Source organism: Vigna unguiculata, chromosome 5, assembly GCF_004118075.2.
Source record: "Vigna unguiculata cultivar IT97K-499-35 chromosome 5, ASM411807v1, whole genome shotgun sequence".
NCBI lineage: Eukaryota > Viridiplantae > Streptophyta > Magnoliopsida > Fabales > Fabaceae > Vigna > Vigna unguiculata.
In genome coordinates this window covers 13,799,067-13,816,020 of record NC_040283.1, presented here as the reverse complement: position 1 = coordinate 13,816,020, position 16,954 = coordinate 13,799,067, and the positions used below count along the sequence as shown (strand labels likewise).

At 33.7% G+C, this 16,954-nt stretch overlaps 1 protein-coding gene across 3 annotated transcripts; it reads right to left on the bottom strand.

Annotated features, from left to right (window-relative positions):
- Window positions 1-5,581: 5,581 nt before the first annotated feature.
- On the bottom strand, window positions 5,582-8,331 carry LOC114184073. Of its 3 annotated transcripts, none has more exons than XM_028071311.1 (3): window positions 7,649-8,331; window positions 6,616-7,468; window positions 5,582-6,541 (listed from the first exon to the last, which is right to left on the bottom strand). In XM_028071311.1, exons 2-3 carry the CDS (start codon window positions 7,340-7,342, stop codon window positions 5,919-5,921), a joined length of 1,350 nt encoding a protein of 449 aa, XP_027927112.1. In that variant the 5' UTR covers window positions 7,343-7,468; window positions 7,649-8,331; the 3' UTR covers window positions 5,582-5,918. The 3 variants fall into 3 exon arrangements, with proteins under 3 accessions (XP_027927112.1, XP_027927114.1, XP_027927113.1); XM_028071313.1 differs by having other exon boundaries at window positions 6,616-7,302; XM_028071312.1 differs by lacking the exon at window positions 7,649-8,331 and having other exon boundaries at window positions 6,616-7,642.
- Window positions 8,332-16,954: the final 8,623 nt, after the last annotated feature.

The window sequence follows — 16,954 nt, the reverse complement described above, 5'->3', positions numbered from 1 at the left end:
TATTATTATTTTTTAAAAAATTTATTTTTATCCTTCTCTTTTTTATTTAACACGTATTTTTAATATATATATATATATATATATATATATATATATTTCTTTTATTTATTTTTGTTATTATTATTATTTATTATTATTATTTTTCAAAAAACTATGTTATTCACCGAGACGAAATTGGGTGTTGACAGTTGGCTATGAAAAGAAAATACATGATGTTATCTATGATGATATCTGGACCAAAGCAACCTGGAAATGATATTGATGTTTATCTAACTCCGTTGATAGAAGATCTGATATTGTTATGGGATGAAGGAGTTGAGGTTTTTTATGCATATGGAAAAATGAATTTTAATTTGCGAGCCTTATTATTTTGCACCATTAATGACTTTCCAGCTTATGGAAATTTGAGCGGTTATAGTGTGAAAGGACATTTTGCTTATCCAATATGTGAAGAAAACACAAGTTATCATCAACTAAAACATAGGAGGAAGACTTGTTACATTGGCCATCGAAGATTTTTGAGACGTAATCACCCATATCGTCAATTGAAAAAGGCTTTCAATGGATATCAGGAGAAAAAAATCCAACCACCACCTTTAACTTATGATCGTGTGTGCCAAGTAAATGTCATGTTTGGGAAAAGACAAAAGGAAGTTGTTGGAAGAAGCATTTGGAAGAAAAAATCAATATTCTTTTTATCTCCCATATTGGGCCAAATTAGATGTCAGGCATTGCATAGATGTTATGCATGTGGAGAAGAATGTTTGTGATAGTATAATTGGAACATTGCTAAAAATCAAAGGGAAAACAAAGGATGATATTAATTCTCGTAAAGATCTAGTTGAGATGGGTCTTCGTTTGGAGTTACAGCCAAAAGCGCACGGTAAACGAACATATTTACCTCCTACTTTGTCTAGACTTGAGAAAAGAAGCTTTTGTGATATTCTACGAGGAATGAAAGTACCAATAGGATACTCTTCAAATATTAGAAGTCTTGTGTCAATGAAAGATTTGAAACTTGTTGGTTTAAAATCTCATGATTGTCATGTTCTCATCCAACAACTTCTCCCAATGGCTATTCGTGGCATCTTACCTAAAAGTGTTAGACATGTTATCACTCGTATTTGCATGTTTTTTAATAGTATTTGTCAAAAAGTAATTGAGCCTACCACGTTGGATGACTTGGAAAATGAAGCTATTGTTATCTTATGTCAATCCTCCTTCATTTTTTGACATCATGGTCCATTTAATAGTTCATTTGGTAAGGAAAATTAGAATATGTGGACCAGTGTTCTTAAGATGGATGTACCCAATTGAGAGATACATGAAAATATTGAAGGGGTATGTGAATAATCCATATTGACCAACCAGGAGATGCTAAGTGTCACAATCCTCCACTCTCATATTTGATCAACCAAAAGTTGTCACGCCATCTCCTTATTCTATTAGAGATACAATATGGCTTCATCTTCATTTTATTACCACTAGGAAAGCAAAATTGGTCCTCTTTACACCTTGCTCGAGAAGATATCATATTGTTGACTCATAGGACACTATTATCCACTGCGTGCATCACCAGAACAACACTGGACATCGTCAATCGCCTATGCCTCATTGTCACCACGTAGATCGAGCATCACCTAAATAGTAGAACCGTTCCGCCATTGCGATCAACCATCAGAGCATATCATGTTTCCATCGTTTCACACACATGTCATAGTACAACATGTAGCCAACATGAGAATAACACTAGTGACCCTTTGTACAACACATAGACAACACTCTCATGTCTTTTGACCCCAAGTACACTCACACTCTCCAAAGCAAGAATTTAACCTAAATCTCAGGACACTCTACAAGAGTATAAGAAAAATTAAATACAAGTTTAAAGTGTCTTTGACTTGGGGCGACTAAAACCATGGAGTTAGAGTCTATTGTATAGTCATCAACACCCACCCTGCTTATTTTAGGTGATATGGTACATTCCAATATGCATTATTTTCATCATACTCAACAAATTTTGCATTAGTTACCATATTAATCTACAAATAATTAAAATATTATTTAATTACTTTTATTGATGATTTTTTAAGAAAACATGCGTCTACTTTTTTATTATAGAACTCATACGCCTTTGGCGTATTTAAAACTTTCAAACCAAGAGTCCAAAAAGAATTAGGAATGACCACTAAAATCTCCGAAGAGATCATGATGGAGAATAATGCTCATATGCATTTTTTTTTTTGTAAAAAACACAGTATTAGGAAAGAGCTTTCGATTACTTATACATCACAACAAAATTGTGTATCAAAGAGGAATAATAGAGTCATTTTCAACATGGTGAGAGTTTGGTAACATGAGGGTGAATTCCAGAAACATTTTGGCCGGAAGCTATAAATTGGATTGGAGGTGCTCATGTTTTAAACAGAAGTTCAACTTTTGTTATTCAAAACATTACACATGAAAAGACTTGGAGTGGAAATGGTTATAGATCATTTCAAAATCTATTGATATGTTACCTATGCTCATAATATTCCAAATGAAAAGAGAAAAAAGTTTGATAATAATTAAAGGAGAAACATACATTTTTTTTTGCCAGTGAGCAATCAAAAGCGTACATAGAATCGTAAGAAAATAGTTATTAATTATGATGTGGTGTTTAAGGATCAATTCTGGAATTAGGATGCAGAAAAAATTAAACAACAACTACAAACTAATTTTGATGAAGATAATGATATGGATGAAGGGGGCAGGGGTTCAGAGAGTAGGTAGGGGGAGAGAGGAACCACCAAGAATGCACGTACAAAGTGAGAAACAAGCAACTAAACCAATAAATATATTTCTTATTATCGATTAAAGAAAATATTAAATTTTGAAATGTAATATAAATTATTTAATAATGTTTAGTATATTACCTAAACACTTATTGAGACAATAATAAATTAAAGTGATAATTCTGGCCCACCAAAGAAAAGACTCATTTTAATTATTTTATTAAATCAATTATATTTAAAAAATTTGAGACAATGGAAAATATGATCGAGATTTAGATTGATCTTTTGAAAGATTTTATCAGATAAACACAACACCAAAATTCAAGTTCGATCTACATAAATATAGATATTCTTTTTATGTTATTCAAGTTTGTCATTTTTGGTTCTGAAACTTTGACGAAATCTGAAGACATTAATATAAAATTTCATATTATTGAATAAAATTGAAACACAGTACATAAAATTCTGAGTAATGAAAGTTTGAATGCAAAGTTTGTTGAAGAATTATGTGTAACAGCAGCAGATAGCAGGAGCCGATGCTGAACATGTACCTCCCTTCCTGAAACCCATGTTAACACATCTCTCACCACACTCTATGCTATATATATATATATATATATATATATATATATATATATATATATATATATATATATATATATATATATATATATATATATATAAAAGTTTAAATTCATTTGAAAAAAATCCTTTTTGGGTCGTGTACTATAAGCTCCGTAAGAGAAATTAAATAATCAATTTTCACCTCAATTTTATTTGGATAATGATAATATGATTTTTATTTTTTGATTTTTATTCTTTATTTTTTAACATGACTTAATATGAATTATTAATTAATGTATCACTATTTTTTTAAATAATCAATGATTAACACTAAACTACATTAGAAAATAAATTATGAGAATCAAAGTATATTTTTTCATTTTATTGTTCTTCACTTGAAAGAATAAAGCAAAGCAAGGCATAAAAGTTTGGTTGATGCGAAAAGCCATTATGCAGAATTTGTGTCACCACCGATGCTTTCTTAGAAGACTGATGTGAAGACTTCAAAGGATTCAATGGAGATATATAGTGCCTCTACAATAAAATGCGTAAAGGAATAATATATATTTTTTATTTAAATAATTATGTAAAATTAAAAATAATAAATAAGTATTAAATGTTGATTCTTATTTAATAGTATTGTACCCCTGGCCAAATCCGATATATACTCGAACCATATCCCCGAACATATCTCGGGTGAAACTGACCGAGCCCCCACGTCGAAAACCTAAAGGCAAGTAACCCCTATTTTGTAGGGGGGATCGGTACTTATCCTAGATCCTCGGTAACCTCCGCACCGACCTCACGAGAAGATCGGACCATCACCTGGGGCCGAGGAAGATAAAAGGGGTGCGAGGAACGCTTCAAGGACAAGACGGATGAGGCCTAGAAAGCAAGAAAATAGAAAGAAAAGTAGAAAATAAACTCAGTCGGTTCTCGGAAGTCGAGAGCAAAAGAATTCTGTTGTGGTCTCCTCGTTCGACCGAGAACAGATTTGGCGCCCACGGTGAGGCCCTGGTAAAACTGATCCCCAGGCCCTAATTCTTATAACTTTCATGGCGAGAAGTCCCAATGCCAATGAAGAACCGCCGAACCATTCCCCGCTCAACAACACACCACGCCCCAAACTACCACTCGAGAGTCTCCATTCTGTCTGGTTTACGGGACAGACGTCGTTCTACCCATTGAAATCACTCAACCGAGCTGGAGAGTGCGGATTTTCAACGCAACCTCGTCCGACAAAGATTTACGACTCAACCTCGACAAACTGGAAGAGGTTCGCGACCAAGCGCGAATCAGCAGTGAAGCAACCAAAAGGAAAATCGAAGCTCGTTACAAAACCAAAATCAAACCTCGGTCGTTTTCAGAAGGCGATTTGGTACTTCGGAAGGCACACCCACTCCAACTCGAACACAAACTTTCTCCCAAGTGGACAGGGCCTTTCAGAATCAAACAAACCCTTGGGAAGGGCGCCTATCGTCTCGAGACTCTAGATGGCACTCAAGTACCTCGCACCTGGAACGCGAAGAATTTACGTTTCTTTTTTAGCTGAGGACTCATGTAACTTCGCCGACACTCTTTTTCCCTTCTTAGGAACAAAAGGGTTTTTTAATGAGGTCGGTCAAGCAAAATTAATAACAAATCTGTTCCTATATTCATTCTGCATTCGGAAAAATTCCCTAAGCTCGGCTCGGGGTCGGATTCAAGTCCGTATACGACAAAATTCCCTAAGTTCGGCTCGGGGTCGGATTTAAGTCCCCAAACCACAAAATCTCCTAAGCTCGGCTCGGGGTCGGATCTAAGTCCGCAAACGACAAAATCCCCTAAGCTCGGCTCGGGGTCGGATTTAAGTCCGCAAACGACGAAATCCCCTAAGCTCGGCTCGGGGTCGGATTTAAGTCCGCAAACGTCGAAATCCCGTAAGCTCGGCTCGAGTTTGGATTTAAGTCCGCAAACGTCAAAATCCCGTAAGCTCGGCTCGGGGTCGGATTCAAGTCCGCATTCAACAAATCCCCTAAGCTCGGCTCAGAAGCTGGGCCTAAATCAGCACTTGACATTCGAGATTGAGGGTTACGCACTCAAAGACTGAGGGTTACGCATTCGGAAACTGAGGGTTACGCGTTAGTTCAAATCGGCACCTGACATTTAAAGGCTGAGGGTTACGCATCGATCCAAGAAGCTGAGTATTAGGCATAGTTTCAACAAATCCACACGACTAGTTGGCGATCAGATATATTCGTAAATATCAACGAAGAACAGGTACGTCACATTTAAATTACTTCCTAAAGAATGTATAGCAAAATGTGGCAAATAACATAGGTGTCATTACAAACATTCATAAAACACTAAAACAAGGAGAAACCTATCCTATAAGTTTACTCTTCCACCAAGCGGCCGTCAAGGACGACCTTACTAGCATCTGCAGCCGAGATGTCCGCTGAAGGGCACAATAGCCGCACTTGCTCCAATGCAGCTTCGAATCCCACTCCGTAAGTAGAAGCAGCTTCGTTCGCCAGCTTTTCCTCCAAAGCTTGCCAAGATTTCTCCTTCTCGGAAAACTGATCTTTGACCCGCTGCAGCTCAGTCTCCAGCTCGGTTATCCTCTCCCCTCGCTCTTAGCTTTACTTTAAGCCCTTGTAACCCATCTACTTCCTTTGAAAGTCGAGCCACTTCCTCTTTCGCCGCTATCAAATGCGTTTTAGTCAAAGCCAACTCCGCAAGCCAATCCTTCTCCAAAACACTTACCCGACTCAGCTTATCACATAGGGCTGCCACCGAGACCTCAGTCTTATGAAGGAACCTATCTATGTCCTCTTGAATGGTATCAACTTCTTGGTTCAAGAGACAGTGGAGATCCCCATCAAAAACATTATGTGCTCGGCTGTGTGCTCTGTGGTTGAACTGAGAATCCCTAAAGCTACAGCAGACGTTGCTCGACCCTTCTTGCAACAGCGGGCCTTTCGACGACAATGTATGTTCGGACCGAGTAGAAACCCCCGCCGTCTCACCTACCAACGCTTTCGATTTACTCAGAGAAGGCCGCCTTTTGAGACCTGATCCCGATTGAGTGGCCTCCTCGTCAGACACTACCGTCACGCCTTCTTGAGCTAAGGGAGTTGCTTGAACTAGGGAAGCCTGGGAAGAGCTTCTCAAAGCCTTGAAGCGCTTAGCCAAATCCTGTTTCGACATCCCCATCCTGGACTCTGCACAATTACAAAGATCAGGTCAAAGAAAATAAACCAAGTTAAATTTGGAAAGTATTTCACGAAATATATACCGATATAGCGCTTTAGGCTAGTCGGTTGAAACTCTAATTCCAGCAGCTGTTTGGTGTCAAAGACCGCCCTTAGTTGTTCTAGCATAAGACAATACTCCTTCTCAGACGATGAAAGATCGGATAATTGTCGAGGGCTCGAATTGCTCGGGTTTTGTGTCCAATAGAGCGGAAAACCCTCCAACAAATCCGCCTTATGGGGAGGAGCCCTTATTTTCAAGAAACCCCCCTTAAACCCCTTGTACGACGATTGAAATAACGTCAACAGACCTCTACCCCCAGCACTATTCAAGGACGACCACATATTCTTATGGGGTTTCTTCATCTCAAAAAAATACAAAAAAACGTTTGGTGTCGGGACGACCCCAAAATGCGTACACAATATATGGAACGCCCGAACAAACGCCCAGCTGTTTGGGTGAAGTTGAGCCGGAGCAACATTCAATACCGTCAACAAGTCTTTCTCGAAGGAACTCAAAGGCAAACGAAGCCCCACTTTCGAGAACAAGGTCGCATAGAAAAAGCAAAAGGGCCCCGAGGAATCAGTGGATTCATTGGCGCACACTAGCTCGTCCAGTTCGCACCTAGTCACCAAAACATCCTGCTCATTACTCTGGCATAACTGCTGACCACGACGGTACCGTGTTATGAAGTGATCCGATGTAAAGCATGAACATTCTCGCCTAAGGCCTGAGGGCGCCCACGGATAAAAATCGTCGTAAGTGGTCATTGCTTCGAATAAACAAAAAACCTCGCCAACACTCGCGGAACAAAGAGCCTCACCCTACCCAGTACTGCCGATAAACCCAGCGTCGAAGGGGCGTTTCCCTCTACCAACAATGCAGAAAAGGAAAAACTGCAAAAACCACCAAGCAAAGGAAAATGCTAAAACCCCGCATCTCTGAAACGAAACGATCTTTTCATCTTCCCCCCAAAATACTAACCCTAAAATTTAACCCACGACCACAAACACTCATAAAACAAGGCCCTAACACGATCAGAAACAGAAATAAAAAGACAAGATGAAGAAATGTACCTGGCTCAAGCCACTTCACCAACGAATACTGAAGAGATTAGAGTATAATCAGATGCAGTCGCAAGAAAGTTTGAGGAAGGGGAAAAGTCACGGATATATGAGGATGGAGGAAAGAAAATAGTATAAAAAACCCCTCACGCTTCATAAATGATTGACAAGATAGAAACGGCGGTTGCAGTCTGAAAAAACATAACCTCCATCGGACACACGCCACGTGGCATCTTATCAGTAAATTGCAATCAAGTGTCGCAAACTCACGCGCTAGGGAAGTTGTAACGACTCTAGTTCAAAACTTTTTTGAATTTCGAGGTCGGAGGGTTAGTGTACCCCTGGCCAAATCCGATATATACTCGAACCATATCCCCGAACATACCTCGGGTGAAACTGACCGAGCCCCCACGTCGAAAACTTAAAGGCAAGTAACCCCTATTTTGTAGGGGAGGATCGGTACTTATCCTAGATCCTCGGTAACCTCCGCACCGACCTCACGAGAAGATCGGACCATCACCTGGGGCCGAGGAAGATAAAAGGGGTGCGAGGAACGCTTCAAGGACAAGACGGATGAGGCCTAGAAAGCAAGAAAATAGAAAGAAAAGTAGAAAATAAACTCAGTCGGTTCTCAGAAGTCGAGAGCAAAAGAATTCTGTTGTGGTCTCCTCGTTCGACCGAGAACAAGTATAATAACAAAATGAGCACACACACCATTATTGTGTTTTCGCTTGTATTTATTAGAAGTGAAACCTTTAACGTATCAACAATAATAATAAGATTCTCATTTTCTTTTTATTCTAATCTTTTATTTTTTGACGTGGTTTAGTGTAGACAATTGATTAATGTACCATTATATTTTATTTTGAAAAAATCAATAATTAACATTAAGTCATGTCGGAGAGAGACAAAAGGAGTAAGAGATACGAGTCAAAGTATAATTTTCCTTAACGTATCGATAAGCGCTACCAGGATGTTAGGTTATCAAAGTGAAACATTATCTCGAGAAGGACAAAGATCATAATCATAAATAACAAAAATATCTGTATCTGTAAATATTTATGATAAAATATATGATAAATAGTTAATAATCTTTTTACCGCCTATGAAAGGGACATCATCTGATCACATAAAGTCATTTATTTCTTCTTCTGAAAATATATCATTTAGGAAAATTGTTTTTTTGACAAATATTTTGTTGACAAAGTTATTAAATAGAGTAATAAAGTTACAAAATAAAATAATAAAATTTTAGAATTTTTTTTATCAAAAATAGTTATTTTTCAAAGTTTTTTAAATAAAACTTTGTCAAAATATCTTTTCCTATTATCATTTATTGTAAGAGATTTGCTTAGTAATGCTAGACAACTCAAAAGTACGTCTATTAACAACTAAAAATGTGTGAATTTGTATGCATGCGTTACATGTTGACTGCATGTTTGCACATGGAAAATACTTTTTTGACATGCACTTCACAACCAATATTTAGGAGTATTTTTGGTTATTAAAATAATTAACTTTTGTATCTGTAAAAAAGAAAAATATTGAAAGATAAAATAGTAGATATAAAGTGTGAAATCAAAGGTGCAATTTTTATGAAATATTAAAATCTTAATATTTTTAAATTTAACCTTTTTTCGCATAAAAATGTTTGGTTTATATAGATAAAAGTTTATATAATTAATATAATTTTTTAAAATATATCAAAATTTAAATAACTTTATCACTGTAGTATTATTAAACAGTTTGATAAAAATAATCGTAATATATGAATTTACAACTTAACATTTAAATAACAAATTTTATAAAAGTATTGATGGTATAAAATTTGATAAAAGTTACAATAATATTACAAGGTCACGAAGTCTTGTAATGAAAGCTATGCTTTAACATGTTGGGAATTCAAATATTAGCAAGTTTAAATTAAAATATAGAGTACTGAATCTCAACTTAAAAAAAATGATTTAATTAGGTACTTTAAAAAAATTATTAATTATTTTTTTTTAAATTTGGACCAAATTTATTATTTGTATAAATGTTATATTAATATTTTTATTAAAAATGAAATTTTAACATATTATTATATTATTAACGCAGGTTCTATTAATCTTAACTTTTATCATTATATTTTAATATAAATATAAATATTCAATTTTGTCAAAATATTTATTTTTAATTAATTTTAATCTTATAAAAAAACATGAATTAAAAAACATATTTTAATTATTTGAATGGTCTTCACTTTGGTAAGAGTATCTCAACTTGGTTTCTATTTTTAAAAAAGTTTTAATTGTGTCCCTACTTTTGAAAATGAGAATTAATTAGGTTATTTAAAAAAAATTACTACCACAGTTAACGGTATTCTACGTGTCAATCTGTCGTTTTTTTTTTTAATTTTTTTAATTTTTTTCAATATTGTTTTTGTTGTCACGTGTCAGGTACTTGGTGTGACACACCAAATTTATTATTTGTAAAAATGGTATACTTAATTTTGTAAAAATATTTATATTTAATTAGTTTTGATCTTATAAAAAAAGGGATTAATAATTAAAATATGTTTTTTTAATCCATGCTTTTTTATAAAAGTAAAACTAATCAAGTATAATTTTTTTAGAAAATTAAGTACTAAAGGTCATGATTAACAAAACATGAGTTAATACTATACAATAATATAATGTGTTAAAATGTCATTTTTCATAAAATTATCTGTATAATATTTATACAAATAATATTTTTTGTCTTGAAGAAGGACAATATTACTCTATTTTGAAAATAATTGAGACTAAATTGAACAAAAAAGACGTATGTAGGGACCAAACCGAAGCAAAACAAGGGCAATTAAGAGTTTGGGAGACCTAAAACAAACTTATAAAATGAGACATTTTATTTAAAATTTATTTTTTGAGCTTTTTTTATACAAAATTATTTATTAAATTGTAATAATTAATTTCATTTAACATTTCAAGCTAATCCATTTAATCTTTATTGAGACATCGTTAACAGTAGAATTGTTAACATATTGTGTAAGTTATATATATATATATATATATATATATATATATATGGAAAAGAATATTATCTTTTTATATAATTAAGAATGTCAATTGGTTTATTATTTTCCAAACCTGTAATTTCTCTTAAGATATTTAATTATGAAAATAAATCAAATCTATCACTACCCAACAAATTATCATGTTTTAAAGATTTTCAAAGTTTAAGCATTTTTTCTTTCAAAAGTGTACAATCTAGACTTTAATTTTTTAACACTGCATAAAAAACAAAAAATATCTTCATATATTTTAAATTGTTCAAATATACTCTGAAGTGTGGTAATTTCTTTATTTACAATATACAAAAAGTAATCAATTTTAAACGGTTCTAAACGAGATTTTACAATAAATTATTTCTTTTTCCGTCTAATATGTTTTTTCACAAAACTTAGGCTATTTTTGACTTGATAATGAATTTTTTTTCCTAAACTTGAATTATCTTTCTATAGAAAACTCAATTTTTAATTATGCTACAATTAATCTATTATCCACCAAAAGACTAACCCTTAATTTAATTAATAGTTTTGTAAAAAAATTCCAATACCTCATCAAAATATACATAAAAAAACTCTTAGAAACTCGTAAATCGAAAAGTACCGAAAAATGAAATTGGACAAAAGAAATGCATTTCTAAAATTTTAGTACAAATCCAAAACAGAATAAAAACTACAACAACACAAATAGAAAGAAAAAACACACTAATCATGATTGAGGATGAAAAATTGGTACACATAAACAATATGAGATTGAAGGAATGTAATCTGCCAAGACTCTCAAACAACAACTCTTAGAAGAGAAGAAAGAAAGTAAGGAGAGACAAGAGAAGTCACAAAGAAATAAAAAGATAAAAGAAGAAAATATAATTATAAGAGAATAAAAATAACTAATCATTCTCGTCTTCGTAAACAAAATTATAATTTACTAAATAAAAGTTTTAACCCATCAACTATCATTTTTAATACCAATAAAAATTCACATACACTAATAATAATTTAATTAAATTTTATTCTCAAACATAAACTTATAATTAATTTAATAGATCTATATTAGTAATAAAATATTCTTTTGAGACTTTTTTTTTATCTCAAACATAATTTTATAATTATTTTAATAGAGATATATTAGTACAAAAATAATTTTTTGAGGATTTTTTCTTAAAAAATAATTTTATAATTAATTAATTCACAGGAAAATATTAGTAGTAATTTGACATTAATAGGAAGACATATATAGAAAGTAAATTGAAATGACATTTAACAGTGACACTAACATATATCACACAACACGTGACATGTTATTAATGACATTAGTAATGTTTTTAGAAATAACCTAATTGAAACATTTTTTTAAAAAATTGAGATGTAATTAAAACTTTTTTAAAAGTGAAGATCAAGTTGACACATTCATACCAAATGAGAACTATGTGAATAATTAACCCTATATTAAATAAACAACAAACATCATCATTTTATCAATATGTCACTTGAGCGACTTTCTCCAGCCCTGCTTCCTATACCTAAAAAAAAAGCTTTTTTGTTTGTTCTCATGCTACTTTAGCAAGATACCTCCAAAGATTATAATAGAATTTGTCCCTTCTTGCTGAAATGCCTATTTGCACATTTGAGAGCTCATCGCTTGCTTGAGTGTTCATAACTCTTGAATGATATATTTGTTGGACCACTTTCAGCAAGTCCCATAAACATGAAACCCACCATTTCACTAGGGGTGGGCAAAAAATTTAATTTTCTTGATCCAATCCACTTTTGCTCCAATCCACTCCATTTATAATCCATTTAAAATCCATTTAATGGATATGGATTCCAATCTAATTTACATTTTATATATCTTATGGATTGGATATCCATTTTATAAATTAAGATTTTTAAATATGGATAATCCAAAAAATCCAATCCAAATTTTCAATTTAAATTTTTAGTTGGGTTAGACTAAAGGTTGAGATGAACTATGCTAAATTCAGACTTGGATGGGTCTTGCTCGACGACCTATACAGATCGAACAGGCCTGACAACCATAAGAGGTTGGGCGGGCCTAAAGATATGAACGAGATAGGCGGGTCCGACAAACCGAACGAGTCGATCAGGCCTAATGACCTGATGAGTCATGCGGACCCGAAAACCCGAACGGACCAGGCAGAACCAATGACGAAAACAGGTCAGGCAGCCCAAAGACCCGAACGAGTCAGGCAGGCCCAAAAACCTGAACAGGCCTGACAGCCCGAACGGGCCCGAAGACCCGGATGGGCCGGACGACCTGGTGACCCGGACGGGCCCGACGACCTGGATGGGCCTGACGACCCGGACGGGCCCGACAACTCGGACGGGCCCGAAGACCCGTACGGGCCCGACGGCCCGGATGGGTCTGACGACCTACACGGGCCTTACGACCCAGATGGGCACGACGACACGAACGGGCCAGACGACCCGAATAGGCCGGACGATCCGGACGGACATGACAACTTGGACGACCCTGACGGGCCTGGCGACCCGGATGAGCCTAACGACCTACACGGGCCTTACGACCCGGATGGCACGATAACACGAACGAGCCCTACGACCCGGACGAGCTCGACGTCTCGGACGGGCCCTACGACCCGGATGGGCCCGACGACTCAGACGGGCCCGATGACCTTGACGTACCTGACGACCCAGACGGGCCCCACGATTCGAATGTGCCCGACTACCCGTTTGGGCCCGACTATTTGGACCTGTCCGTCCGGGTCGTCTGGCCCGTCTGGGTCGTTGGGCCCATTCGAGTCGTCCGGCCCGTTCGCGTCGTCGAGCCTGTTTGTGTTTTCGGGCCCGTTCGGGTTGTCCAGCCCGTTCAGGTTGTCGAGCCCGTTCGGGTCATCGGACCCGTCTGGGTTGTTCGGGTGGTCGGGCCCGTCTGGATCGTCCGGGTTGTCGGGTCCGTCCGGATTGTCGATCTCATCCGAGTCATTCGGGCCTTAATGACACAAGTTTTAAGAAATTCAATTTAAATTTCTTTTATTAAAAATGGATTCTGGATTTTAAACTTTATCCAAATATTTGGATTGGATTTAAATCTTGATCCAAATATTTGGATTTGGATTCTAAAAAAATCCAAACTACTTTTGCTAAAAAAATGGATTTTGGTCAAAAATCTAATCCAATTATTTGGATATAAAATGGATGTGGATTGGATCATTAAATATCCAATCCATGCCCACCCCTACATTTCACCAACGCTTCACCATCTTAACATAATTGCATCATCTATGACCCTTGCAACATCACCACACTTTGAACTTGAGCGAGCAAATGTCGCTTAACATTATCACTTCAGGATATTATTAAAAAAATTCATATTTCTTGTCAATTTTGTTTTGAAGTTTTTTTTGTAAGAAATACTTATAAATTTTGTTATGAAATTTTTTTTTTCAGGAAATTGTTGTCATTTTTTTTGCAAAATATTTTGTATGAAACACTTATCACAACAAATTTTATAGAAAATATTCACGAATTTTATAATTTTATAGGAAATAATTATCCAGAAAAGAATACCTACCAATTAAGATTCTTAGAAACAATAATAGAAAAAAAAAATTTACAAATCTTTTTAACAAATTTACAAAAAAGAAATTATGTAATATGAAAAATTTTAGTAATGGGAGAAGAGAATTTCATTGGCTTCTCTCTCAAACTATGAACTTGAGTTATCCCTCTCATAAGTTAAGTACGGTGAGCAGTGAAGATAATCATTACTCATTGCTTCGACTTTGCTTAAGTCTTCGTTCTATGAACTATATCAAGTCAGAGAACACCATTTTTAAAAATTAAACGCAACTGAACCAACAAATGAGTGTCCTCGACCCAATATGAGGAGACTTGTGTGGGTAGAAAATTTTAGGGTAGAGGGAATTAATGAAGAGAAAATTACTCATTTATCTTTATTTGCAAATCGTGATCCCACAATTTTTAAACTGCATTCAAAGAAAAAAAAAATAAAGAAAAAAGCAACGGATGATGAAGTCAATTTCGTTGAAAAGAATGACACTTGAGAGCTATGTGATATAACTAAAGGTCAAAAAGCCATTGGTGTAAAATGGATGTTAGAAAAAATGGTTAAACAAAGATGCCATGTATTATTTCATTTTCATACAAATAACACATTTCATTTATAATCAATTTATTTATTTCTTTTTATGGTCTTTCAAATAATCATCAAATCTGATTTCCGGCTTCCAAGATTATATTTTGGTTTTTTATTATTTTAATTTTGTTACTTTCTCACATATCATTTATCTGTTTAAATGATGAATTCGAAATTTTTTATCTTAAATTTATATCTCTTAAATAATATTTTAAAATTAAATAAATAGTAAAAGAACATAATTGAAACACACGTTTTATTAAAATTTGATAAAATAGTGATAGGTATAGTATAAATGAATCATTGACAACAACATTCATTTATGTTTATTTTGTCGATACACAAAGCATCCTTATAGCCCAGTTTTGCGCAATCGCTCTTGCATTTTGCTAATCCACCAGAACAAAGCCCGATGCAATCATTCAGAAATCCTATTTTTGGTTCTGTTGCTGCTTCTACTCCTGAGTTATTAAGACCACCAAAAAATTATATCAAATTTCACCATCAAATTCATATGGATTTGTGTATTTTTCCTTCATTCTAGAAAAAAAACAAGATACCAAATTGGAGAAATGAAAGTGATTTATTTTTCTAATCACCTGCTGTGAAAACCAGAGCAACTAACAAAACACTGAAGAGAAAAGGATGACAGAAGCGAGAAGCCATTTCCACAGAATTTTATTTTTCAGATTGATATTTTCTTCTGGTGGTGAGATGAATGTTTCATATCCTAACCATTATATATAGGATTAAATATGTGTTTGGTTTTTCAACTTTCAAGGAATTTTGAAATTAGTTTTTCTTTAAAACTCTATACCAATTTAGTTCTTCGTTTTTAGAAATATGTAAATTTAGTTTTTTCTTACCAAATTTTTGTTAAATTTATTTGACATTTTAAACGTATTTTATGATAATATTCGAGTTAATATTGAAACAAAAATGTGTCAAATGGTATAAACAATTCAAATATTATAATGAAATGTGCTTGAAAAGTCAGATAAACTTAACAAAATTTGGTTAAAAGGACTAAATTCACGTATCTTTCAAGATGAAAGACTAAATTGGTCAAAAGTTTTGAAGAGAGACTAATTCCAAATTTCACTAAAACTTAAAACTTAAACTTAAAACTTAAGGAACCAAAAACATATTTAACCATTATATATAAATGCTATTCAGGATTATCATGCAATACTCATTGTACTTATGGGACATTTTAATTCAAAAATAAAGTTTTGGTAAAAAAAATCAATATAGTTATTTAATAAATTACTTATTTAAAGCATTGAATGTTTAAAATTTAATTTTTAAATTAATTTAATTTTTTATTAAATAAGGTCCACATTATCAGTTTTAAAGGGTGTTATTTAACTATTTTTACGGAAATCGATAGAGTGATAAAATTTTCCTTCTTAGAGTAAAAGAGACGTTAATAAGTATATTAAATCATTTAATTAATGAATCACCTAATTAAAAAAATTGCATTAAACTATAACTATCTTTAAAAAAAAAACTTAAGTATAAGTTGAAATTCACACGTTGAGAATAAATGAAAAAGTTGAATGCTATATGAACAAAAATAAAATCCACAAAAATAGGATCTTAAGGTTTTATATTAAAGAGAGTATCAGATCTCCTGCATAGATCACTCATACGTCAGAGGTGGTCAATAATTTCAATCTATTTCAGTAAATAAAAAAAATTTAAGAGTGATATCATAATTTGATTTGTCTTAGTGTCTGGTTCATATCGAGATAATTATGTTTCGTTGTGGTAAGATCTAACTACAGTGATGATCGACTCGATCTTTTCTAGTAAAAAAACTTCAACAATTTGTTAATAGTCTAGTTTTGATTAAATTATATTTTATATGAAATTTTTAATTTACTTTAAATTAATATTATATTTAAATTAGATAATTTGTGCACTTGTTAGACACTATTATTACATAAGAGACATTTTACATTGGATATTTTTTATTTTTATGTCACCTATATTAATGGGGCGCCAATTTATTAGATTCACACTAATTTAATTAACAAAAAATGAGGTATTTTTTTTATGGGCTTTTAGTCCATTATACAATTTAAAAGGAGACTTCTCCCTACAACCCTAACCCTTTTTCTTGTATCCAAAAAAT

What these genes read in the sequence shown, in the direction of transcription:
- LOC114184073 (XM_028071311.1), bottom strand. Translation starts at nt 7,342, where the DNA reads ATGACCACTTACGACGATTTTTATCCGTGGGCGCCCTCAGGCCTTAGG. An exon ending in TAGCCTAAAGCGCTATATCG is followed by an intron (nt 6,542 to 6,615) that starts GTATATATTTCG and finishes GTAATTGTGCAG; the next exon opens with AGTCCAGGATGGGGATGTCG.